Source organism: Peromyscus maniculatus, chromosome 11, assembly GCF_049852395.1.
Source record: "Peromyscus maniculatus bairdii isolate BWxNUB_F1_BW_parent chromosome 11, HU_Pman_BW_mat_3.1, whole genome shotgun sequence".
NCBI classification, from domain to species: Eukaryota; Metazoa; Chordata; class Mammalia; order Rodentia; family Cricetidae; genus Peromyscus; species Peromyscus maniculatus.
This window is the reverse complement of record NC_134862.1, coordinates 79,587,587-79,614,117: the sequence shown is the minus strand read 5'-3', so window position 1 is coordinate 79,614,117 and position 26,531 is coordinate 79,587,587. Positions and strand designations below refer to the sequence as shown.

Sequence of the window (26,531 nt, the reverse complement as noted above, 5' to 3'; positions counted from 1 at the left end):
AGAAGAGAAGAGGAAGCCTTTGAGAGGCCCCAGGGACGCGGAAGATCAACACAGATCCTGCATTTCCTGTCCTGGTCTCCGAGAGCTTTACCATTCCTCACTGGAAACTGGTGGGCTGCCGTTTGTATCCTTCTGACAACTGCCTTCTGTGTGAGCGGGGCGGAGTGGGTGGGGGACTGCCCTCTGCAACCAGGACCCACGTGAAGAGCACACCCCCCCCCCCAGGTCTCTCCCAGTCACAGGCTCACGGGCGAAATGCCAGCTTATCAGAGGTCGGAGGGTGGAGCTGGGGTTCTTTGGAGGGCAGTAGGCAGACCTAGCGTCTTTCTCTTCAACCTCAGCCTTGCTTCAGTCAAGAGCCGGTTACCATGGGACTCTGGGAAGTTCACCAGAGTTCTCTGGCCCATTCTTGGCTCTTGCAGCTCTTGGCTGCTCTCTAGCTCCCCCAGGCACTGCCAGATTTTCCTTGGTGTTCCCAGGCCAGACCATCTACTCCAGAAAGAGAGCTCAGCTGAGGTCACTTGGAAAGTAACCCCGGAGTGGGGCCCTGCCCCACATTGCCTCAGCCAACTAGCCTTTGTTCTTATGTTCTTTCCCGTTCACCGTCTTGTTGTTATGGCTGTGTTACAATCCGTCACACTGTGGTCCCCAAACAGGAGTACTATGCAGCAGAAGTTTGATACGGCTTGTTTGCATCCAGTGACTCTGGGAAAGCACTAAAAATTGAGCACCCTAGGGACACTGTGCCATGACATCTTCGTAACCATTGTTTTCCAGACTTCTGATGGGAAAAACCCTCAGTAGAGACAAGCTTCATCCTACAGCATCACACATTCCTGAAGAGTCATGGGTAATCTGCTCATTTATGTTCTGACTTACTCCAGAAACACGTGCACACATATGCACATGCAAATGTACAGGAACACACACACACACACACACACACACACACACACACACACACACACACACTCCAACATAGCAACCTAGAGAGAAAAAGGAACATTGAAAACATAAAATAGACCTGGTACAGAGGCAAGGCCAGTGTGGACACCATAAAAATCCCACATGTTTCCGATGAGCCTTGAGCTTTCCAGCAGCTAATATGAAGAGAGAACTTTGTATGAAATGAACTTTGGAAAATTGAGGCGGATTTTGAATGTATTAGTGGAGGTTGCTATTAAATATAATGTTTATAGTGGACATCTGGTTTTGTTTTGTTTTGTTTGTTTTTTTTGTCCTGCTCAGCAGCCCTTCCTAGAGGAACTGCCCCTTCCTAACGTGGTATGATGAAGGTGGGGCTGTCTGTCAGTCAGACCCCACCCTGAGTATGAGGTAGAAGGGCTGGCATCCAAACTCATAATCAGGCACTCTCGTGGAAGGTTGAGTCTCTGATAGAGTCATGGGGAGCCGTAGGCGTCTAAATCAGAGGCTCCTGTGAAGGCACCAACTTCAGGAGACAAGTCACAGAGTTCTGCTGTCCATAGCTGGCCCGTTCTGTCCTTCCCATGATCTGGTTTTCCACGTTTGTCTCTGAGACTGCAAACTTCTCAGTGTTTTTCCAATAAATTCCTTTTGGCTGAAGAGAGCAAGAAACTATTTTTGTGGCTTGTAACCAAGGACTTCTAAAGATATGAGGCTAATAAAAGTTTGTGTAGAATATGAGAATGCCCTCAAAAAGCAAATAATTGGTTCTGTGTTGGCTTCTTAGAAAGTCACAATCCCAGACGTTTATTGGTGCCCATTGGTGACTTCATAAGAGTTGGGGAGCAGTTAATGAAGCATGTCGGGAATAGGATCTGGGTATTAGGGTGGGAAGCCAGAGAGAACTCTGTGGTTAGGAGAGCTAAGTTCATCTTCAAATTACCTAAGACATAGTCCTCAGAAAATAAAATTGATTAATACTGCTCTTCTAATACTAATACTGTGCTCAGTGAAACCCAGAGTGACTTCATTTCCTGCAAGTTGTTTTACTAGTTAAACTACAGGGTGTGGTACTATTTCTCTGGATTTCCTGAAGAGGCTGCTGTCACCCTCCGGCCCTGACTGTGAGGGGTGAATGCAACAGATCCTGGGGTAGAGACTGTCGACTCCTACAGGAATCCCCTCTCAGCATGTCCAGAATCTGCCCTCCTTGAGCCGCGATTTCCCTGAGTCTCATCATGACGACGTTATCACCTGCTTGGCCTGTGGAGCACTAATGAAAAGCCTGTGGGCAGGAAGGCTCGGAGGAAAACAGGATTTGAGAAGGGCTGCCTGAACGTTTGCTGCCGGAAACCCCGTGACGTTCGTCAGGGTCCACTTCATGACAACTCTAGTTTGACTTTGCATATTGTGTGGTTTACATCACCTCCTCCTTCCTGCAACAGATCCCTAATGCACATTCTAAGTTAGACCTGGTGCTGAGAAGAGCCCTACATGAAAGAATGGGCCACGTCTCCATCTGGGGGAGTCATCCTTGCAGGGACCACCTGTTCACAAACATGGCGGAAGGCAAGCACAGTCGTCGCTGGGCTCATATTTAGGGCTACCTTTTGCTGTGCCTGGGGGAGTGGACATGGCTTCACTTGGATAAGACCTTGCAGACAGCCCAAGTGTCAACAAAGATAGGACATGGGGGGGGGGGGGCGGGGGCAGCTGGGAAAGTGTCCTAGCTGCAGGGAACTGGGGAAGTATCATAGGATCTGAAAGCAAGAGTTTCAACCAAGCTTGTTTCACATTCCAGAGGATGGATCCCCAAGCTTGAGCAGATCCATGGCCAGGACTCAGCAGGGAGGGGTCCGGAAACTTTTAAACTCTTTACTGACATTAAGATCATAAAAGCGTTCTGAGTTGGGGCAAGTTTTAAGAGAATGTTTGGAGGATTCCTTTGGAAATAGCTGTGCTGGGTCCTGCTGTCTTTCTGGGTGGGGTATCCCTCCTCTTTATGCAGGCTGTAAGGGGATGGTGGTAAACACACATCTGGGGACACTTAATCCATGTTCTTGTAGTTTGGAGCTGGGCACAGTGGACCAGCAATTGGCACCCATTTGGGCTCCCTAAGATGGGAAGATGAACCGACAGACTACTTCTCAGTAATGATTACTTACTTAGCTGGGATGAGCCTGTTCTCCCAGACTTTGTCAGGATAAATAATGTGTGAGAATTTTCTGTGGGCCGGATGTGGCCACGTATGAGGTCATCTTGGGTCCTGTCCAAGTAGACCGTTCAGAGGGGCAGAGGAGACAGCATTAGATTTTTCTGGGTTGGTTTGGGAAAGCAGGAAGGCCAGCTGGAATGGAGGTTAGTCACATGAAGAGAACATGGTAGAACATCCATTCCTACTAAATTGTAGGGAACTCTTCCGAGGACCACAGAAATGTTGAGGAAAGCTCCTGAAATGTCTCAGAGACCTAGATCTCCAGAGCCTGACAGACAGACAAAGCTTTCCCACCCTTGCACTTGGCTTCCTCCTTCTCTCCCCCTCTTCCTCATTCCATTCCCCACCCCCCATTCTCTCCAGAGACAGTGACCTCCTCACCAATTCCAGGACTCCTGCCCACAGCAGGCCCAAGTGGAGTAGTGGCTGGGACAGCAAACTAAAATCAAGTTCAGTGTTCTGTCTTGCATTTTTTTCTTTTTAAACATTTTTCAAATTTTATTTTTTATTTTATGTATAGGGGTGTTTTGCCTACACGTATCTCTGTATACCACACGCATGCCCATGGCCTGCAGTACAGGAATGGACATCGGATCCTCTGGAATTGGAGTTAGAGATGGTTATAAGCCACCATGTGAGGGTGAAGAATGAACCTGGGTCCTTGGGAGAGAGCAGCCAGTGCTCTTAACTGCCAAACCATCTCTCTAGCTACTTGATGTTTTAATTATAAAAATTGATTGGCCAGTGAGGCATAATGGTGTGCAGCAAGAAATCTTAGCACTTGGGAGGCTGAGGGAGGAAGATCACAAGTTCTAGGCCAGCCTGAAGTATATAGTGAGTCTCCCCATATAGACATACACACACACACATACATACATACACACATATACATATATCTATATCTATATATCTCTCTATATATGATATGGTGTGTGTGTGTGCGTGCGTGTGTGTGTGCGTGTGTGTGTGTGTGTGTGTGTGTGCCAAATTAATTACTCACATGAATCTGTACGTTGCTGTTGTTGTTTGAGTGACCACAGAACTTTTATGACCTGAGAGTTTTCAAAGAGGTCACTGACCTCCTCCAAGCTCTCCTACAGGAACAATAAATAAACAAATAAAGCCACCAAATAAATTATGGGATATTGATCAGAATAAATAGTGGCCAGGTGACCTTCCGCACAATCAAAGCCGGGTCCATCTGTCAGTAGCAGGTCAGGGAGGGCCCACAAGAGAGAGGTGGACCTGCGAGGGTGCATGTGCAGACACCATCTCAGAGTGGCAGGTAAGCAGGAGGAGTGTGGAAACAGAAGGGCGGCCATGGCTGAACATCCAGTTCACAGCATCACTGGGAAGCCCTCTGCCCAAAGTAGCTGACTGAATCTTTAGACTTAATTTCATCTTTATTTTTTGAAGAAGTTTTTAGACTTATTTATTGCATTTTATGTACCACGAGTATTTCACCCCTACGCGTGTCTATGCACCACAGTGCCGTGGGTGGTTGGGAACCAGCATGTGGGTGCTGGGAGTTGATCGTGGGTCCTCTGCTCTTAATGGCTGAGCCATCCCTGCAGCCTAACTTCATCTTCAAAGGGGAAGTAGAGGAGGGAGGAGGAGCTGAATGGTGGGAGAACGGGCAGAGAGAGGCCTCCCACAGAAAACGGCCGCCTCTTTAACCAGGCCATTGTGTGACAGAAGGCAGCCAGGGACCCATCTCCATGAAAAAGGCTTGACCAAGCTGAGCCCAAGGAGCTTGCAGTCAGTCCTAATTTTGTCAGAGACCAGGATTGGGTGAAGTGTTAATGTTGTGGGAAATTAGGTAAATGCTATGCAGGAAATCTCTACTGATTTTGTAACTTTTCTGGAAATCTAAAATTAGCCCCAAATTAAAAAAAAAAAAAATTGTAGGAGAGGAAAGACTTAAGCTATGAAACCCTAAGTTCAATGTGTGGACACAAATTGTCCAAACCCCCCAACTGTATAAGATGTCTCAGACTGCTGGGAAATTAAATGTGGGTCAGTGGTAATGATCTCAAATAAATGCTTGTTAAGTAGAAGTCATATAGAAAAACATCTCTTCCTGTCAGAGATGCTTACGGAATGCTGGTGTGAAATGGTGAGCTGACTCCAGTTTAGAGTATCAGCAGAAAGGGAAATTCAAAGCAAATATAACAAAATGCTCTGAGTATGACAACCTGGACATATGAATATGGGGAACTCTTATACTTTCTATTTTGTGGTGGCTGTGTGTGTGTGTGTGTGTGTGTGTGTGTGTGTGTGTGTGTGTGTGTGTGTCTGTCTGTCTGTCTGTCTGTGTATGTAGCTATGTCTCTCTGTGTGTTTGTGTGTTTCTGTGTGTTTATGTCTGTGTCTCTCTGTGAGTGTTTGTATGTGTGTCTGTGTGTGTGTGTGTCTTGTCTGTCTGTCTGTGTATGTAGGTATGTCTCTCTGTGTGTATGTCTGTGTCTGTGTGTTGTTTCTTTGTGTGTGTGTATACATCTCTGTGTATATTTGTGTGTGTGTGTTGTTTCTTTGTGTGTATGTATGTGTGTGTGTGTGTGTGTGTGTGTGTGTGTGTGTGTGTGTGTGTGACTGATGTCAGGAGTCCATTCACTCTCTGCCTTGCTTTCTGAGACAAGGTTTCTCCCTGAACCTAAGCCTGATTGGCTGGCCATCGGGTTCCTGGGACGCCTGTCTCCACTCGGCAGCATTAGGATTACAGTGTGCACCACCATGTTCCTTGTTTTATGTGGATGTGGGGACACAATTCAGGTCTTCCTGCTGTGTAAGTACTTTGCCCACCAAGCCAGCTTCTCAGCACCTTGGTGGTTTTTTGTTTGTTTGTTTGTTTGTTTGTTTGTTTTGGTTTTTCTGAGACAGGGTTTTTCTGTGTTGTTCTGCAGCCTGCCCTGGAACTCACTCTGTAGACCAGGCTGGCCTGGAACTCACAGAGATCTACCTGGCTCTGCCTCCCGAGTGCTGGGATTAAAGGTGTGCGCCACCACCGCCCAGCTCAGCACCCTGGTGCTGTGGGATGTTCTGTATGTCAAATGTGTTGTTCTGATTGGTTAATAAATGAAACACTGATTGGCCAGTAGCCAGGCAGGAGGAAGTATAGGCAGGACAAGGGGGAGAAGAATTCTGGGAAGTGGAAGGCTGAGTCAGAGAGAGATGCTGCCAGCTGCCGCCATGACAAGCAACATGTAAAGATGCTGGTAAGCCACGAGCCACGTGGCAAGGTATAGATTAATAGAAATGGGTTAATTTAAGATATAAGAACAGTTAGCAAGAAGCCTGCCACGGCCATACAGTTTGTAAGCAAAATAAGTCTCTGTGTTTACTTGGTTGGGTCTGAGTGGCTGTGGGACTGGCAGGTGACAGAGATTTGTCCTGACTGTGGGCCAGGCAGGAAAACTCTAGCTACACCCTGGTTTCTACTTTTTGAAATTACTTTCATAATAAAAGCTAAAACTACTAAGTGCTTATTTATTTTTTCTTAGGCTTTAGTTGTTTTATTATGTCTCCAAACAGCCCTCTAAGACAGATCCATTACTGATATTTTTAAGAGGAGGAAAACAGGACTCAGAGAATCCCAACGTCTTGTTTCAGCTCACCCAGCCAGCACACACACACACACACACACACACAAACACACACACACACACACACACACACACACACACACACACACACACACACACACACACTGGAGCTAGGATTTGTCTGACAGATCCTACTGTCCTCCAGAATGTTCTTGTGGCTCTTGTGGAGACTCACAGAGACTGGAGAATCAAGAGGGCCTTTGCTTGTATCCCAGGTGACCAGAAGAACATCAAGGAAATTCAAAGGAAGGGCTGGCTTGGGAAGTCAAGATAAGGAATTTATCTTTAGATGGCAATAATGGCCAGCATTTGTTATTGCTGTTTTTAAGGCAAGGTCTCATATATCCCAATCTGGTTTTGAACTAGCTGTGGCATTGAGGAGGACCTTGAATTCTCCATCCTTCTGTCTTCCCTTGCCTGGGGCTGGGATTACAAGTGTGCACTGCCATGTGTAGCTCCTGTTTGTTTAGCTGGGGATAAAACCCAGGACTTCATGCGGGCTAGGCCAGTAAGCTACCCACTGAGCCCCATTCCCAGCCCGACGTTTTTCACACATGTGCCTTCCTGGAGCATCTCACAGTCTACCCTCCTTGCAGACAAAGTCAGGTCTGTGTTTTAGAGACGACTAGATTCCAAGTGGTTAAGGAACTTACGCAAGCTCATGTAAGGGCTGAGCAAGGAGCCAAGACTCAGACACAGGCCCCAGGAGAAAGTTTCCTGCATCCAGCATTCCTCCTCACAAGTTAGAAGCAGATGGGAAGGAGGCATATGCAGTCACTTGATGGCATTCCCATGCACTGGCCGAGCAGTGGCTGCAGAATGCCAGCAGCCTCACCAGTGACCTCAGAATCTCTGGGATTCCCCAGGGCCCGGGTAGTCTGTGCCTCTGATCCTTGTCACTCTGCCTGCTGCTGGCCTCTGCATCTGCACGCTCAGACCCTCATACGTCTCTCCTCTGCTCCTTCCCAAATGCCCACCCTACCCAGGCTTGAAGGGACCTATGACGGCAGCTCCTTCCTTCCCTCCTCCTTCCTGTCTCTTCTCCGCTCTACTCATGTGCACTCTCACAGTACGGTTTCCTATTCTTTCTCCATTTGAAACTCCTCCCCATCTGAGAAACCTGTACACATCCCCCGTACACAGGTGTGCAAAATAACTATACAAATAAAAAGTACTGATAGTAGGTCAAAACGTGTCTTAAAACAACTTTTGGTGGACTTATTTATAATGTACCACTTAAGGAGGTGAGTGTTAATTGTCCACGTGACAAAATCAAGAATCATCTGAGAAATAGGACTTTGAGCCCAACAGGGATAATGTTAAAGGATGGGAAAACTTGTCCATTGTGGGTGGCGCCATTCCTTAGGTAGGGGATCCAGGACTGTTTCAGAGCGGAGGAAGTCAACCCAGCACGCGTCTGCATGCATTAATTCCTTCTCTGTGCCTTGACTATGAGCGCAAGGTGACCAGCTGTTCAGACTCCTGCTGCTGTGACTTCCTTGAAATGACTGACTGTGACGTCAACTACAAACTATAATAAACCCTTACTCTCTTTATTTCCTGTTGCTTTTTTTCAGTATATTTTATCACAGCAACAGGAAATGAAACATTTATTAAAGATGAAAGCAATTTTCATATAAATAAGATGGGTTGCTAGTTTACTCACATCTTGACTGAATGGCTGATATTTTAGATGTAGAGTGTTTTCAAAGTTGATTCACATTTTGATTTGATAATCATTATTTGCTGAGAATGCTGTTTCGAAGAAATGCATAGTCCAAAATGACAGAAAAATAATTTAGGGTCATTTTAGAAATAGTTGGAAATTCTAACCTCATCCCAAGCCAAAATTCACTTAGTTATTATTTTTTTTAATGCAACTCAAGTCAGTAACTCAAGCAGCAATTTTGAAATCAAACATTCTAATATAATCTAATCATCGAAAAATATACTAATTTGATACTTATATACTGGGGAATAATGGTAGGAAAATATCAAAAGTTGTTTTTTTTTTTTTTCCGCCTATAAACTACCATACTTCTATAAGAGCACAAAACTTTGCATTCTTAAGAAGAATGCAGCCCATAGCACACAGGTCTCAAATCGAGCCGACATGCTTCAGGTGGACTGCATGGTTCAACAGCACATACGATGCCAAGCTACTGTGTGCATGTTGCATGTTTGGTGGCCAAGCTGCAGTGATGTCAAGAGCAACAGGGTGATACTGGCCAGGGACACCTTAGAGTCCCAGTGTGACTGACTCTGCATTGTTGGCAACTGTGTGTTGCCAAGTTGTTTGCAGCCCTCACATGCAGTTACACAACCCAAAAATCTAAGAGGCTGGGCTCGGAAGGACACAAGCTCCTGAGTGGCTTCTCAGCAGGGGTTCCAGGAATGCTTTCTCTCTTTCTTTTTTAATTTTTAAAAATGATTTTATTTTTATTTTATCTGCATTTATGTTTTGCCTGTGTGTATGCCGGTGTGGTGGAGTCAGATCCCTTGGATCTAGAGTTACAGACAGTCGTGAGCTGCCATGTGGGTGCTGGGAATTCATTGAAACCCAGGTCCTCTGAAGAGTGGCCGGTGCTCTTAACAGCTGAGCCATCTCCCCACACCCCGGCCCCAGGAATGCTTTCTAAATGAGTGAGTGAATGCAGAGAACAATGGGAGGGTGAGTTGCTATGTTTCCTCTGTTTTTGAAATGCTACTGTAGGGAATGTTTTAATAGGGAAATAGCAAGTATGCATTTCTCATCTGTATCAAACAATTCACCTACCCTAGGGCATGTACAGGGTGACAGAGAGACGATTCAGTCATTAGTTCAGGAAGCTGAACGGACCCTCTCATCTGACAGGTGAGGCCTGGAGAAGGAGTGTGTCTTGGGCCTGTGACTCACAGCCACAAACAAAGGCACTTCTCAGACACTCAGCTCTCGGTCTTGACGTTTCCAAAGTTTCATTCCCAACTGAGGAACTGAATATGACTTCCCTGGAGTGACTGTAACTAGAACAGTCAGGTCATCTAAAAGTTAGAGGTGTCCTGAATGTACTCAGGGAGGGCATTTCCCACCACCCACCTCAGGCTGCTGCTGTCATGCCCTCTGTGGGTCCCAACTTCCTCCGCTTCCTCTTTCCAGCAGGCGGAAGGCACCAGAAGGCCCGAGTAGTCTTTGGTCCTAAGGCTCACCCAGGCGCCCTGGGCTGGCTTCCGCAGAGGGCTGTTGTTCCTCAAGGCCTTCCCGTGATCTGCATGCAGTGGGCACTCCCTGATAGATTATCAGGAAAAGCAGGGAGAGAGGCCTCCCTCAAGCCCCTCTGGGTTACTGAGCCAGATGGCTGCTTGCATCTGCTCTGGAAGACCTGACGGCCTGTTATTTGAAAATGTGTTAAGTACAGGAGGCTGGTGGGTCGAGTGGAGGGATGGGCTAGCAAGCCACACAGGGCGACTTGAGCAGCAGTGATGGGTGGCCATGGATAGGAGGGTAAAGCCCACAAGGACATATGGGCACTCCAGAGAGAGCGGGATGGACAGTGGACCTTGTGTGGTGACATGATGTCATTCTCCCCCCCCCCCCACCTTGTCACCTCTGCCTCCTCCCACACCATTCCCCACGTTTCTGCAGTATTCTGGCTTCTGACTTGGGAGGAGAATTAGGCTGTGGATTACAGGGCCTGCGTGGGGCTCACTCTGAACTAGGGGGCGCTGCAATTCTCCTTGCCCCTTATAGGGAACCTTGTTTCTAAAAGAAAAGTCCTATCTGGGGGTACATTTGGGAGGAAGCAGTGGACAGGATTACGGAGAGTAGAGAAGACGGGACTGTCCCGTGGACTGACTGATGGGGGTAGGGGAAGACTTCTTAAGGAAGGCTGCGGTCGGTCACACTCGGCACTGTATTTTCGACAGTAACTGACATCAGGCCAGAGGCTGGGTCTCCTTCAGGAGCAGGAAGCTGACACCTAGTTAAATGCATCCCTGCTAAACAAAAATGACCTGGGAAAGGATTTTTAAAACTTCTCCTTTATTAAAAAAAAAAAGGCATTTTTTTTTCTGAGTTTTAAGAACTTCTCTAATAACATAAAAAAATTTCCTGCCACTTAGCCCTTCTTTCTTGAGCCCTTTACCCCTGCTCCTGGCACAGTCTGGCCGGGAGACCCAGAGGAAGAAACGCTTCCGCCTTGCGCTCAGGAGCTGGAGGGTAGAGCGTGAAAGGAAGGTAGGTTACTGGTCCAAAGGAGAAGTTCGTTTGCACAAAAATATAAATTGTGGAGGATGAGACCAGCACATACATGTATGGATTGATCTACAATCCATATAAAAAAAATAAGACCCCAAACTGTCATTTTACATTTGTAATATTATACAAAATAATATATATTTTAAGACAACACACACCCACCTGCACACTCTCTCACACAGACATGCACACAAACACACACAAGGTGCTAGCGGCCCCCTCAGCACTTCCCTTTGCAGGGGTCAAGCATGTCAGTAGGCGAAGATGACGTGGTAGGTGACCTGGTGGCCGTTGTCCCAGGCATAGAGGAGACGGTCCTTCGGGTTGTAGTCTATCTGGGTGGTATAGGAATACTCATTCTCGAACAGCAGCCTGGGGACGATCTGCGTGTTGGTGTGGGTGTCGAAGGCGTAGGAGATGTTGGCGTTCCGCTGGTTGTAGCTGTCCACGGCATATAGCACCCCGCAGATGACAAAGCAGTTGCCGTAGAAATTCCTCCTGAGCCCAGTGCGCCACGTGGTCTCCTTCTGTGTGCTTAGGTCCACGGCATTGAGCTTGCTCAGGACAATGACCTCCTGACTGAAGCCCTCATCGTCCAGAGCTGGGTAGATGAGCCACAGGCCATTCTCATCCACAGCAAAGTCCACGTCCGAGTGGCCCTGCCACCGCCAGGGGGTGGCCTCCTCATAGGCCACGTCATGGAGCATGGCCCAGGCAGCTACGTAGCGCTGCTTCAGGTCATACTTGATGATGTTTCGGGTGAAGGCCCGGTTGTAGTAGAAGGCGCCGTTGTACACCACGTGACCCGTGCCGATCCAGCTGTACGGAAGCTTGTAGGAATTGCTCCAGCGACCTGTGGTGGCAAGAAGGTGGGACGCTTCAGGGCGGCACTGCCTGTGACGGAACCAGCTATGGACTAGGGTCTGCACACCTGGCCGGAGTTGTGTCTTGGCGCTACCACTTTCTAGTGACGAATGATGTATGTATTGTTTCCTGTTCTTACCCAGCATCCTCCTGAAAGCGACAGCAATCCCACCCGCCTCCCTGAGTGTTCAAAGGGTCCCGCACTCATCTACCTGACTGAGATTTTGTAAACTGTTGGAGGCCAAGGGGAAGAGAGGATGTTATCTAGCCTGGCTCAAGATCTTCCATATCCCAGGAGCTGCATGGGGAGTGTGTGGGGGGGGGGGAGGATAGAGAGAGTCAAAGAGGTGACCACCCTCCCAGGAAATGCCCTTTTGCAGTCCATAGAGAATGTCCTGCTTCTCATGGACCCTCACTGTGCCATCATCAGAGGAAGAGGGGTAATGAGGCTGGGGAGGCACTCCCCACATCAGAGCCCAGCCACAAACCTTGTTTGAAATTCTCTAGATTTCGGAACTCGACCAGCGTGTTGCCGTAGTAGTAGTTGGTTACATAAATCCGGTCATCCTTGGCGAGGGGGTCCTTCATCCAGGCCCCTTCATTCCGTCCGTATGTGTTCTGGGTGGTGGGCCCCGTGATTGTGGAGAGGGTGTCCTTGCACCTTCCTAGTGGAGAAGAGATGCATGGAGGGGCTGGAGTGATCTAATGACGCCCTTCCCCTTAAGTTTCTGCCGGCCCCTCCGGCCGAACTCTTGGCAGCCTTTAGCAGTCCGGAGTGACCAGGCATCCCAGCATCATCTGATGCTGTTCCCACGGTGTAGTCTGCATTCTATCCCCACAAAGCTGCCCACAGTCGTCAAGGGGGGGGGGCCACGGTGATGCCACCCTGCCTCCATCTCTTTGATCCTATTCTTTAATAGGCAAAGACACAAAGTCATTTTGGGGTACCATGCCATCTCCCAGAAAGCCATTCTGTCCTGTTCTGCTGATCCCTGCTACCACAGTACCACACACATACCTCTATTACAATACACACCTGTGTGAGTGTGTGCGCGTGTGTTTTAGTGAGCAGGGATTGAACGCAGGGCTTCATGCACGCTAGGCAAGCACTCTACCCTGGGCTAGTCACCAGGCCAGGAAGTACCTTCTCTACCATGCCCATATGTCTCTCTCTCTCCTCTCTCCACATCCACCCTAAGAGTATAAGCACCCAGGGAGCAAGGGCTATGGCTTTTCCTGTGTTCTCCGAACTCAGGACACCAAGTCTCTGGCACACCCCAGGCGCCAGCAGATGGTCTGACACTTGAGTGTGGGGATTGGGAACAGAGAACAGTGTCAGCAGAAAGGACTCTGACAGGCACAGCCAGGACCACACAGCTGTACCCCACCAGCCTGGGGCAGCTCTGACTAGATGGTGGGTATTCACGTCCCTAGGGAGCTGTTATCAAGTCCATGGCCTGTGTCCCCACCGGGAACAGACTGTCTGGAATTCCTGCTGGGGAGTTGGAGGGGCAGGGCACCCATCAGCTTTGCTTGTGGGGCCCTTCTTTAAAGTTCCAGACTTCCTTAGTAGTCAGGAATTCAGCAATACTCCTCCAAGTGGCTCTTTGGAATGGCCCAGTACCCAGGAAAGGCCTTCACAGGCCACTAGAACTACTTAGGACTCTGGTCTAGATTGCATTGAAAATATGAAATGCTTGATATGGGACATTACCGAGCATGGGCTTGAATGACACTGAGGTCACATGCAACTTCCAGAGCATGCACTCTTCTACCCCTGGATTAGTGGGCCCTGGAGAAAGGGGATGACCAGAGAATCATCCTCAGACCCCCCTAACCACGGGCATCAGCTGACACCGTCCTACCTGCCATGGAGACCAGTGGCCCTGGTGAACAACAGTGATGAGAATGATTGGTTCTTGACACTTGGGACAAAAATGAGATAGGCCTATAGTTTGGATTGAGGGTTCTCGAAGTTTCAGGTGGTACCATGTCCAAACGGTTCCAGTCTGTTGCATGAAATCTGTGTTCCAGTGATCTGAGTCAGGAGGAACACAAGGCCTCTAGCTAACAGGGTGGGAAAGGGCAGTCGTGCCTTGGCTCTGGCTCTGGGGCAGACGTCGGGTAGAACTGGGTTGAGCAGTGTGTTCCAGGCAGGCCTCACAGTTAGGTGTAGATGGCTGGCTTGAGGCAGCTCTGAGTGGGGTTTACCGAGTTTGACAGAGTCGGGAGAGAGCTGCCTCCATCTGACAAACAACAGAAACCACCCACCAGCCTCATTCCCTCAGCTCTGAGCTCATTTGTTCAAGACAATAAAACAGGAGTCTCCAGCTGAGCCTGGCAGCAGCCGCACGGAAAATATCTCATTTCCTGGCACGAGGCGGGACCGTGAGTGCCAGTGGAGAAGCCACACTCCCCCGCACTGAGGTGAGCCCTCTCGTGCCGTCCCCAGGCAGACTACTTCCATGTACCTCTTTCCTTGACAACGTTCCACAAGGACACCAGTTCTCTACCAGCCATGCCCTGAAGCCCCACAAGCACCGGATGAGGGAAGATGTCACTGTCACGATTGTCCCGGCCATGTCCCATCTCTCACTACACAGTAAGTTACTAATGGCTCTGGAAGCCAATACGGATATTTAACAAAACGCTTATAGGGTCCCATCTCAGCCCTGAGGTGCGCAGTAGCAGGGCCTTAATGTCGGACTATCAATATGCTTGGGCTTGGAGCTAATGGCCTCCAGTTTGGCCCGGCCACTAACTCCAATGTCTGTGTTGCCCCCATGACGGCACAGAACCTTAACTTCTTCACAGTGCACAGCGAAAGCACCTGGAGAATCCACCCTGACAAGAGAGGGTAGGCTAAGTGACTGCCCTGTGACCATGAGTGTTAACTGTCACCTTGGCAGAGTATGGAATCTTTTAGGAGACGAGCCTTTGGGCTTGCCGATGGGGAATCACTGTGATCGTGTTGAAGTGGGGTGACCTGCCCCTGTGGGTCGTGCAGCGCCATACAGACACTACTCTCCGCTTCCTGGTTGCGGATGTGTTATGGTTAGCTGCTTTGAGCTCTTGCTGCCTTGATTTCCCCTCTGTAAAAGGTACCTTGAACTGTAAGCTGAAGTAAACCGCCTTCCCATTAAGTTGCCTTTGCTAGAGTAATTTGTCACAGCAACAGAAAAAATAAACCAAGACAAGCGCGCAGAGATATCCAGGCTCTAACCCTTTGGACTCATGAAAAGTGACCTTCTATGGCAAAAAAAAAAAGGGCGTTGTATGACTGAGTCAAGAATCTTGAGATTATCAGGGATTATCTAAGTGGGTTCTGAATTTCATCACAGCTGTCCACATACCAGTGAAGCAGGAAAATGGGCTACGGGAGAGGAGGAGGCACTGTGATTGGACTGATGTGGCCACGGGCCACGGAATGCTGGCAGCCAGTGGACTCTGGAAAAACAAGGCATGGGTTCTCCCCTGGAGTCCCTGGAAGAAACTAGACTTCTGACACCAAGGGTTTAGTCCCATAAAACTGACTTGAGACTTCTAGCCTACAGAACTGCTGGAGAATAACTGTCTATTGTTTCTAGGCAGTAGTCTCATGGCGGGTTGGCAGAGTGGGGATGGATACAGATGAGGTCAGTTTCTGGAGCAAGGGGAGGTGTCCGTGCTTCTGTGGACACCTAGGAGGAAGAGGGGATCCCAGCCTGCAGCGGTGCAGTGCTGTTACCTGGTCCTCGTGACAAATTGCGATATGTCACTGAGGTGCAGAAAACACTACAGAGTGGATGAGTCTATGCAGGAAGGCAGGATTGACGTGCATGGCTTCAGAACATTTGAAGACAGGATCCAGGGGAGTTAGGAGACCACGAGGCCCAGACATGTCACCATGCTCAGAATCTGGGACGATTCTTGTGATGGTTAATATGGTCAATTTGAATGGACTTAGAAACATGGAGGAGACAAGCCTTGGGCAAGTCTGTGAGGGATTATGGGACGATCACCTTAACTGTGAGCAGGTATCATTCCACGGGCTGGGGTCCTGGGCCAAATCAAAAGGTGGAACCGAGCTGAACACGAGTATCCATCACCCTGTGCCTTCTGATGCAATGTGACCAACTGCCTCAAGATTCCGCCATCATTACTCCCCACCTTCCTTCGAGGGAATCGCACCCTCAAATGCGAGCCCAAATAAACGCTTCTTTCCTTAAGTTTGCTTCTCATCAGGTGATTTGTGACAGCAATGACCCAAGTCACTAACATAGTTTCAAAGCTCCCACCATGGGCACAGACCATCAGCCTTAGCAAGAAGGCAAGAGATAGCAGGTGATCCACGGACCCTCGGGGAGGAGAGCTCTATCTGGGCCACTCTTGGTCTCCCCGGAGCAGGGCTACCCTGGATGACAGTGGCAGACACTCACATCCACTGAGCACTCCCTGGTCTAAACCACTTGCTCATCCACAGTCCTTCAAGGCAGACAGCCATTACTGCAAAGCATACCGGGGTCCGAAGGGAAGGATCCTCCCCCTTCGGTACACACACCTGCTGGCATGTCGTATCTTAGATGTCATAGCTGCAAACGTATGTCCCCTGCTCCACTGTCAGCTCGATAACTGGCCCTTCTGTGAGGTGCTCCTTCACCCCACAGGGTGTCCCCTTTACCGTGCCTACATGCTCTGGACCTCTCACTACCTGCCGCCTTACATGCTTGCCACGGCCCCTCAGGGATATTGTCATCCTCCTTTTCTAGCCACGCCTCTCTTTGGGTCAGACGCGGAGGGCCATCTGCAGCGTCCCCACCCCCATCTCAGGAAAGCAGTACAGGCCACTGTCTCACAGTTCCCACTGCATCCCCAAATGTAACTTCTCAGACCTCTCTCCCCCTCCCAGGTGCTTCATTTGCTACCAGCTCTTACTGAAGACTTACAGCCCAGTCTGGTTCTCCAACACGGCGCATCCAACGGCCTACTTGACACTTGTCCCCGGGTGTCCTTCTGCCTCCTCACACTTGGTTATTAACGAGTGTACTCACTTGCTCCCGTCCACATCCGAAGCCACCTGTATTTCCTGACACGGTGCAATACCCCCTAACCGAGTCAGAAGCTTGGGTGATCCTGACATCTTCGCCTCACACGCTTCCTCAAGTGGTCTGTGAGCTGCATCCCTTCCCTCTCCTCCTCAGCCCCTCCCCAGCCCTTCTCCTCCACCATAGACTTGGTTTAGATCTGCCTGCCACTGGCCTGGCTCATGCGCGTGACACCAGATCCCTTGCTGATCCACCTCCGCCTCCTTCCAGCCTGCCTACTCCGGACAGCAAGCGCTGCTTCCCACAACACACATCTGCGTTACCCCTTAGTGACTGGCCATCTCTAACTACCGCATGAAGCCCCACGTTCCCATCCTAGCCTCTCAGCCCTCCAGCATTGCCATCCCTACTTCTTCTTCCTCCGCCCCGAGACAGGGCTTCTCTATGTAGCCCTGGCTATCCTGGATCTCACTCTGTAGACCAGGCTGGCCTTGAACTCACAGAGACCCACCTGCCTCTGCCTCCCGAGTGCTGGGATTAAAGGCGTGCGCCACCATCCCAAGAAGCTATTCTTACTTCTTACCATCGCTCTCTATTCAGAAGTCTTGACTCAACTGCTTCTAGGAGGCGAGCAGACACTACAATGAGCCCACCAGGCCGAGTGTGTGACGATCTCTGTGCCAATCTGCCACAGAGCCTGGGGAACTGAGCAGCAGCTGACCCAAAGGCATTCAAACATAAGAACACACATACAAAAACACACCCCAGAGTGAACTCAACCCTGAGATTGACAGCCTGAGGCTTCTCACCCATGTCTAGCTGCCTGTGCCAGGGAGCCTCGTGGGGACCACACCCAGAGATGGCCCGATGGACCTTGGGCCTATGCAGTGACACGGTGCCCTTGCTCAGAGGGTTGGTTCCATGTTAATCTTCTGAAGCTGCCATTTTGATGCTGTGGGGTGTCTTTCTGTATGCTGTGAATATGTGTTGCTCTGCTTGGTTGATAAATAAAATGCTGATTGGCCAGAAGCCAGGCAGGAAGGATAGCTGGGGCAAGCAGACTAGGAGAATGCTGGGAAGAGGAAGGGCAGAGTCGGGGGTCGCCAGCCAGACACAGAGGAAGCAAGATGACCAGGCAGAACTGAGAAAAGGTACCAAGCCACGTGGCTAAACATGGATAAGAATTATGGGTTAATGTAAGTGTGAGCTAATGGCCAAGCAGTTATAATTAATATAAGCTTCTGAGTGATTATTTTATAAGTGGGCCACGGGACTGTGGGGGGCTTGGTGGGACTGGAGAAACCTTCTGGCTACATTTTGAAATTCTTAAGGTGTGGTGGTCTGAGTGAAAAGTATCCCCCAGAGGCATATGTATTGCTCGGAGGACGTTATGGAACCTTTAGGAGGCTCAGATTTTCTGGAAGAAGTATGTCACTGGCAGCAGGCTCCGAGAATTGCCTCACTTTCTGTTAAGTCTCTCTGCTTCCCGTATATGGAGAGAGAGTGTGACCAGCCAGCTCCCTGGCCCTTGCCGGCTGCCGGCTGCCATGCCGTCCCAGGCATTATGGACTCCAGCCCTCTGGAACCGTAATCCAAAACGCACTCTTTCTTCCTTGCGCGGCTTTTGCTCATGGTGTCTTATCACAGCAACAGAAAGTTAACTGATACGGACATGTAACAGTTTATCCCAGGCCGGTCTGTGCTAGAACACCCAGGCTGCCTTTCCCTCTCCCGACAAGCCTGGCTCTCACTGTCCTCTGTTGCGAGTTCCTCTCTGTCCTGTGAGCCTGCCATCCATGGACTGCCTTTGGACAGGGAGCCCCACAGCAGTGGGCATGTCCATCAGCTGCTTGCTGTCACTCCAGACAAGTCTGTCACCCTGACTGCTGGCCCCCCTCCCTCGGTCAGCCTCATGGAGGGAATGGTCACGCCTCACTCAGTCTGGATCCTCATGGCCTGGCACTGAGGGGTGTAGCTTGAGGTACAAGAGGACTTAACCTCCTTGAGGGCCTCAGACTTTGGCTGTATACATCTAAGGGAACAACTCGACTTTATAGACTCATTTTTTTAGGGCCCGTGTTAGGAGACGGCCAACTTCCCTGTGAGCCGAGGGCTGGGATGGAGGAGTTACCAGACTTCTGCTGTAGCCTGTGGCAGACAGCTGTCTGTCCTGTAGGAAGAGTCTCGAGGCCACGGAGGCATTAGAAAGCACAGCCCCAGGCCACGTCAGCATCTTTCTCCCTGAGCATCCCTGGAACAGCCTCCCTGACCTGAGGCAGGCAGGCAGGCAGGCCGACCGGGCCCCTCACACGACTGCCAGAGTGGTTGGTTGGCCAAGCCCTGGGGTTTCTCAGGCTATGTGCTCTGTGGGGGAGACATTCTTTACAGATCATGGCCGAGTCAAATAGGAGACAGACGCACGCTGGTGTTGTCACAGCCTACTGTCCTTTGTGACCTTCCCTCCCTCGCCGCTGCCCCACTGGCCCCTTCTAAACATCACACCAGGACTTGGCATTGAAAACGTCTAGGAAGCTGCAGAGCCCTGGCTGTTCGGCACAGGCATTCTAGTTCTCCATGGCAGCTGGAGCCGCTGAACTGAGGCTTTGCGCTCCTGGGTCCTCAGTCTCTCCTGAGCCCAGGCTGCCCCTTGACATCACCAGGAACTTCCCTGTCTTAGAGCTATATATATACTACAGTGTCCAGTAAAAAAAAACAATCTCCCTTTACTTGTGTTAGAAAATTTCCTGAGGATTTAAAGCTTCCTTGAGGACAGTGCTGGGTATCCTAGGCTATCACAAAATCTGGTCTAGAAACCAGGGGTAAGATATTCCCTCTAGAGGCTGGGGATGTAGTTTGTGTGCATGAAGCCCTGGGTCTATCCTGGGCACTACCTGAACCCTGGGTGTAGTGATGTACTCCTATAATTCCAAGACTCAAAAGTGTCTGGAGGACCAGAAGGGGAAGGTTGAGGCCAACCTAGGCTACATTGCCTTTAAAACCACATGGTAAGGTCAGGTCAGGGGTGGTGGTGCACACCTTTATTCACAGAACTTAGGAGGCAGAGGCAGGGAGATCTCTGTAAGTTCAAGTCCAGCCTGGGCTACATAGTGAATTCCAGGACAGCCAGGGCTATGTAGAGAAACCCCGTCTCAAAAACAAAATAAATCAAAACAAAAAGCATATGGCAGTTCATGCCCGTAATCCTAGCACTTGGAAAGCTGAGACAGAAAGATCATGAATTGGAAACCAAAATGTTTTTCTGTTTTGTTTTGTTTTGTTTTGTTTTAGGGAATGAAAAGAGAAACAAAGCAAAACAAAACCAACACATCTTAAACTGTGCAAAAAATCAAACTGTCAACTACCCTCTTCCCCCAGCCCCAGACAAACACACAACAGAACAAAACAGCTAGCTGCCTTGGCCAGCAGCAACCTAGTGGCCTGTTTCTGTTTCAGCCAAATGACTTTTATTTAGCCGATGACTGGGCGATATCAGCACATCATGTTCTGGCTTAGCCAGACCCAGGAAAGTCAGGACCGTGCAGAGGAGGTTCGAATAACAAAACGTTACCCACACTAAGAGCAGCCAGCGGGAGGCACCTGACAGCAAGAAATGATTAGAAACGATTACCCAAAGAGCGGAAAGAATTTAAAAGCCAGAGGATGGGGAGAACTGCCACCCAGACATGACACGGGCCACGCAACCATGAACACACAGTCTCTGTGGATGCAGCCCCTCAACAATTATGGGTAGAGGAGGTGCCCATGAGACCTCCCCACCCCCAGAGCTATTGACTGCTAATGGTTGGGGGAGGGGGACAGTCAGGAAGAAGGGGTTGAGAAGGGAATGAGGAGATAACGGGGGCAGGGGTGAATATACCCACAATGCATTGTGTGTATGTGTGAACTATCAAAAATAAAATAAAATAAAGGGAAGAATAATGTCTTCCCTGGATCTCTCTCTTGTCCTATCCTCGGCATCTGAACAAAACACTGCATCTGTCACTGTCCAAATATTTTTTTTCTGGGCAGATGGAAGAGGCAGGAACCCCAGTGCCTTTAAAACAACACCCTCTGCCAGGGACTGCAGTCTAGTCAAACAGAATATTGAGCAACAGAAGAACAGGTCCTCAATCTCCAGCTCCTGTCACCAGGTAAATGGCTGTCAGGACACAGGGGTTCCCAGAATACCAGCTGGACTACTAAGAGGCCAAGACCTGAGAACTCCGGATGGCTACCTATTGGCGGTTACACTGGTTTAAAGGTCCATTGGTGGCAAAACCTGGCAAGGCAGGTAGGAGAGACTTGGGGGTGGGGGTGGGGGACCCAGGCTGGAGAGAGTGGGGAACTCCACTTTTGGCTAGCTTGTCTATGAGAGCAGAGGCTCCCAGGCTCAAACCCAATGGTCTTAGGACTAAAGGTATGTGGGCCTCACCTGCAGGCTATCTCCACTGTGAGTTTTGCCGCGACTGGCAGAGGGCAGTGGGGACAGGCAGTGGACCGGCTAAAGGAACTTCCCCTGCCACCCAGGGGTGCCAGGAAGCTGAAGGGTGGAGTACGGGTCCAGGGAGCTGAAAAGGTGCTGGGTCTGGGGCTGTGGCTTCAGGGTAGCCCTCAGCTAGGGTAGAAGAGAGGGCTTCTACCAAGAGTCTAGCACATTCTGCAGACGTGAAGGGGGACCCAGGGCTTAGAAAAGGTGGTTATTCATGCAGTGGGGAACCAGCCTTTGGCTCTTGTACCCCTGAAGAAGAAAAGGGAGTGGAAGGGCAGAGAGGAGAGGGGGGGAGAGGAAGGGATGAGAAGGATAAGGAGAAGAGGAACAGAAAGAAGAGGACAGGAAAGGGGAGGAGAGGAAAGGAAAAGTTGAAGAGATGAGTAGGAGATGAAACACTTGAGCACAAGTGTAAGGATTAGGGTTCAGGTCCCCAGAACCCACTTAAAAGTCAGGGTAGTGTGGTGGTTGCCTGTAGTCCCAGCACTCGTGTGTGTGTGTGTGTGTGTGTGTGTGTGTGTGTGTGTGTGTGTGTGTGTGTCTAGAGACAGAGGATTCCAGGGGCAAGTTGAATAACTGGACCAGCTAGACAGGGCAAGCTCTAGGCTCAGTGAGAGACTCTGCCTCAGTAAATAAAGTGGAGTGCTATCAAGGAAGATGCCTGGTGTCAACTTAGGACAGCCACACACATGAGTATACACATCATATACACATGTGAGCACACACACACACACACACACACAGAGAGAGAGAGAGAGAGAGAGAGAGAGAGAGAGAGAGAGAGAGAGAGAGAGAGAGAACAAAACACATTCTCCTTCTCCAGCACTGCCTCTGCCAAGGGCTGTCTCTTGCTGGGTTTCCTCTAGGTGAACCTGCCTGAGACTCTGCCCTGAGATCCAACCCTGGAGAATCTCACTACCTGTGGTGATCTGAATGGGAATGGCCCCCAGAGACTCTGATGTTGGAATACTCAATCCCCGGTTGGTGGAGCTGTTTGGGAAGGATTTGGAGGTGTGGCCTTGTTGGAGGAGGTGTGCCACGAGAGCAGGCATTGAGATTTCAAAAAATGCCCACCATTTCCAATGTTCCTTCTCCCCCTGCCTCCTGTTTGAACATCAGTATGGGAGCTCGCGGTTGTCCCTGCCTCCACGCCTTCACTTCACTGTCCTGGACTCTGACCCTCGGAAACCAGAAGCCCAATTAAATGCTTTCTTTAGTGAATTGTCTTGGTTATGGTTTTTTTTTTTTTCATAGCAAAAGAAAAGTAACTAAGACACTACCCGTCCCCTGCTCCTACTCGGCCATTTTCTCAGACTTTCCCCCAATTAGCATGCCATGCCATAGTACAGCCTTGCAAACTTCCTGCAGAAAAAGCACAGAACATGGTGGAAGAAAAGACACTCAGCAAATCGCTGACTTCATTTGAGACTCAAAAGAAAGGTAGGGCTTTGTCCAGGTCGCTCTGGTGCCAGCGGCAGGGACAGAAAGGAAGGGCCAGTGCCCGGATGCGTGGCCTTCAGTGGGCGCTCCCTGTACCACCTTGTTCCTGGAGCTAGCACCGTATGCTGAAGAGGGGCTGGGGACAATGTTACCACCACAGGGATGGGAACTGGGGAGAAGGGGCTGATGGCAATAAGACAGACCACACCCTCTGCCAAAGCAAATGCATTTCCCAAATATTTGACAGACCCGCCACTCAGCAGCAGCATCGTTCAGTCACTCTTAATGAATGCTGACTTAGTAAACTGTTAGTTTAGGGTGGGTTTTTTTTTTTTTAACTTAAATTCAGTTTTAAACGTAGGATCCTGTTAAATAGCCCAAGTTGGCTTCACACTGGAGCTCCTCCTGTCTTGGCCTGCTGAGTCCTGGGATTTCTGATTCACGCCATCACACCCAGGTAGTCAGCTACTTCCTGTAACTATTGCTATTTGCCATCCCAACCCCCTGCTTCTGTTTCCTTATTCTCGGTGTCATCTTGTGGCCATAGAGCTCTCTGGAACAGAAGGCCTATCTTCGTCATGCTTCTAGAATGTACCTTGTACCATTGGACCTGTCAATCAGAAAGCTCTTTTTCTATTTCCATAGAACATTCCTATTCATTTTTTAAAGCCAACTTAAATGAAAACTTCCTTTAAAAACTCTTTCCAGCCTTCCCAGCAGCTGGCACAGTGCCCTGCTTCCATTTCTGTCAGAGCGTTTATCAATGATGCCCTAACATCCCTGTGCTGCCCAGTACAGGGCTCATTAAATTCTACACTATGGTCTATGGTGTAGACACCTATTCTCTGGTGTCTTAGTGTAAATACTTTACATTGGATTGGATTGTTTTATATTGTATACAAATTATATATATTGAAATTGATATTGTTAGAAAATGCTATACGTATATTTCTAATTGTACTTATACCGTTCATTTAACAATGTAATACAATTTTCTGATCCTTGAATGTTGTTATTACTACCAACTATTAGGATATAAAGAAATGAAAGTTAGTAGTTAGACATTATAATAGAACTTGTAGTCATATTAGGTATGTTTTCAAGATTGAGTAGATATATTTTAGATAGACAGGTTATCTTCAAACCCTTCAGAGATCTATAGAATATGGCATTTAAAATGTTTTAATAATTTAGAAAATTTTTCTTTTTTGCCATGACTATGAGACATGTCAGCTCCAGGCAATACCAATCTACATCAGAGAAAATATGGGCATTAAAAAAACTGCAATTGGAGTTAACTTTCATTGTGGCAAAAGTTAGCCATTGGCCAACACAGTATCCTCGAATCAACTGCTGACAAACAGGACAGACAGGACACGAAACAAAGGACTACTGATTCTTGCCAAAACAAGTGTGGTTATGGCTTTATCAAAAGGCATCTTCTGAGGCCAGGACAATATGGCACCATCCCTGAAGTGGCCTTCGCAATCTGGAAAAGATACAGTGCCCTTTTCTTTGAAGGCAGCTTAACAGGCAGTGGGCCGATGGCTTCTGATGTGCAATGGAACAGCAGCTGAAACAGTTATTCTTGAAGAGTAATTAAGCTCATGCCTCTCAATAGTAGACTGGCATTTAATAGAGGGATGTGGAGAAGAACGGGATGCTGAGATGAAGCCACATACACACATAGCCAAGAAGAATGGACAGCTGAATTAAAAAAACATCAACAATTTCCAGAATTTAAAATCCTGAATCATGACAGGACACTAGTGGAATTCAGGTGTTTCTGGTATATAGACTGCTCTCACCCAATGTGAGGTTGAACTGTTGACCTTGTGTACATCCTACTTCACAAATGAGTCTGTCAGATATGCTAAGCCTATAGGCTGAAGATGATGCCCCAACACTGTGGAGAAACCCCAGATGACTGTCCAGGCAGCTGGCTGTTTCTGTCAACTCACAATTTTTTGGAAGTTGCTTGCATTACTTCCTGTTTTTATTTTTGTTAGCTAATATTATTTCCTTCTTGGGTCTCTGAGGGAGTTGAAGATTAGTTAGTTATAGTTGAAGATTAATTAGGATAGACAGTGAATTAGATACAATAGGATAGATAATGGAATTATTTTCTCTGAATTTGTCAAATACAAATGAACTAGACATTGTTTAGGTATTTATTACTTGTATATATTGTATATAGTTATTATACTTTTGTATATAGTTTTTCTTATGTTAGTTGTAAGCTTTTTCCTTTTTTCTTTTTATTAAAATAGAAAAGGGGAAATATGGTGATATTTTATTTGTATTAAAATGTTATTTGTATGTTAATAAATAAAGTTGCCTGGGAGTCAGAGCTATTAGCAAGCCATAGGAAAGCAGGACAGTGGTGGCATATGCTTGTAATCCCAGCACTTGGTAGTCAGAGCTAGGTAAGTCTCTGTATGTTCAGGGATACAGCCAGTATTGGATACACACGCCTTTAATCTCAATACCAATCATAGAAAACCTGGAGGTCTATACAGACAGGCCGTGACGAGGCGGTCATGTGGTTGGGTTTACAACCAATGAGAAGGCAGAACAGAAACTCTATATAAAGACTTTAACACAGGAAGTAGCTCTGGTTTGGAGAGGTAGGACCACCGCAGGAGGAAGGGTAAGGTTTCAGCTCTTAGCTCTGACCTCTTGGCTTTCTTCTTTGCATTGGTTCTGTGTTTCTTATTTAATAAGACGGTTGGTTACATCTACATCTTAGTTAAGGTTTCCATTGCTAGATAAAACATCATGACCAAAAGCAACCCAAGGAGAAAAGGGTTTATTTGGTTCATCATTAGAGAAGCCAAGGCAGGAACTCAAGGCAGGAATCAGGAGGCAGGAACTGAAGCAGAGGCCATGGAGCAGTGCTGCTTACTGGTTTGCTGATCATGGCTTGCTCAGCCTGCTGTCTTAGATAACCCAAGACCACCTGCCCAGGGAAGACACCACCCACAGTGAGGTAGGCCCTCCTATATCAATCATTAATCAAGAAAATGCCTGAGAGACTTGCTTATAGGCCAATACTATGGAGGCATTTTTCTCAATTAGGATTCCCTCTTCCCAAATGACTCTAGCTTATGTCAAGTTGACATAAATTAACCAATATACCTGACCCTACTTTGCTATGACTCTGAGGCGAGCCCCAGTAAAAATCCTCTGCTGGTTCATGGCCTGGTAACCTTACTGTGGCAAACATCTGGGTGTTGATGGACACTTCAGGATCCATCACAAACTCCCTGGACAAACTGATGTTTGGAAAACTCATCCATGGCAGTGAGGTCTTCATTTTACTCATTCATATGTATTTTAGAAAGGAGATTGCTAATCTTGTCATTGAACACATTTAGATACATAAAGACTTCAGAAATGTCCAAACAGCCACCCATGGATAAAGATGGTCACAACTGCAGTCCAATATGAAACTGTAAACTTAATTAAAATGTAAGATTTTTTGCAAGTTTGTTCTGTTTGCTTGTAACTCTACAGCACAGTTCTCCAACGTGAATTCTATAGATGACAATGTCATGTTACATCAAGAGGTCGGCCACGCTGCCAGATGTGAAACTAACTGCTGGCCAGAGGCGTACCTCCACTGGCCTTTCTTGTGCCGTGCTGCTTTGGCAGAGCTGAGAGTGAGACCCAGAGCCTCGCTCATGCAAGCCCCCCTGCTCCATCCCAGCTCGAGGCCTGGCTTCCCAGCCCCTGTCCT

The 26,531-nt window shown here is 48.5% G+C and overlaps 1 protein-coding gene and 1 long non-coding RNA gene across 5 annotated transcripts in view; one reads left to right on the top strand and one right to left on the bottom strand.

The window, feature by feature from the left end:
* On the top strand, positions 1-16,858 carry LOC143267825 (uncharacterized). The gene is made up of 3 exons (XR_013043393.1): positions 1-124; positions 14,337-14,441; positions 16,728-16,858. It is a non-coding gene; the product is annotated as an uncharacterized LOC143267825 (long non-coding RNA).
* Positions 11,076-26,531, bottom strand: part of Olfml2b (olfactomedin like 2B) — a 39,512-nt gene continuing 24,056 nt past the window's right edge. For 2 of the 4 annotated variants that reach the window (XM_015987914.3, XM_006994437.4), the window contains exons 7-8: positions 12,328-12,504; positions 11,076-11,828 (exon numbers count right to left, since the gene is read on the bottom strand). In XM_015987914.3, the coding sequence (XP_015843400.1) occupies positions 11,227-11,828; positions 12,328-12,504 (779 nt within the window). In that variant the 3' untranslated portion in view covers positions 11,076-11,226. Of the gene's footprint in view, positions 11,829-12,323; positions 12,505-26,531 lie in introns of all 4 variants that reach the window. The other 2 variants (XM_076547945.1, XM_076547946.1) reach the window with 1 other exon arrangement.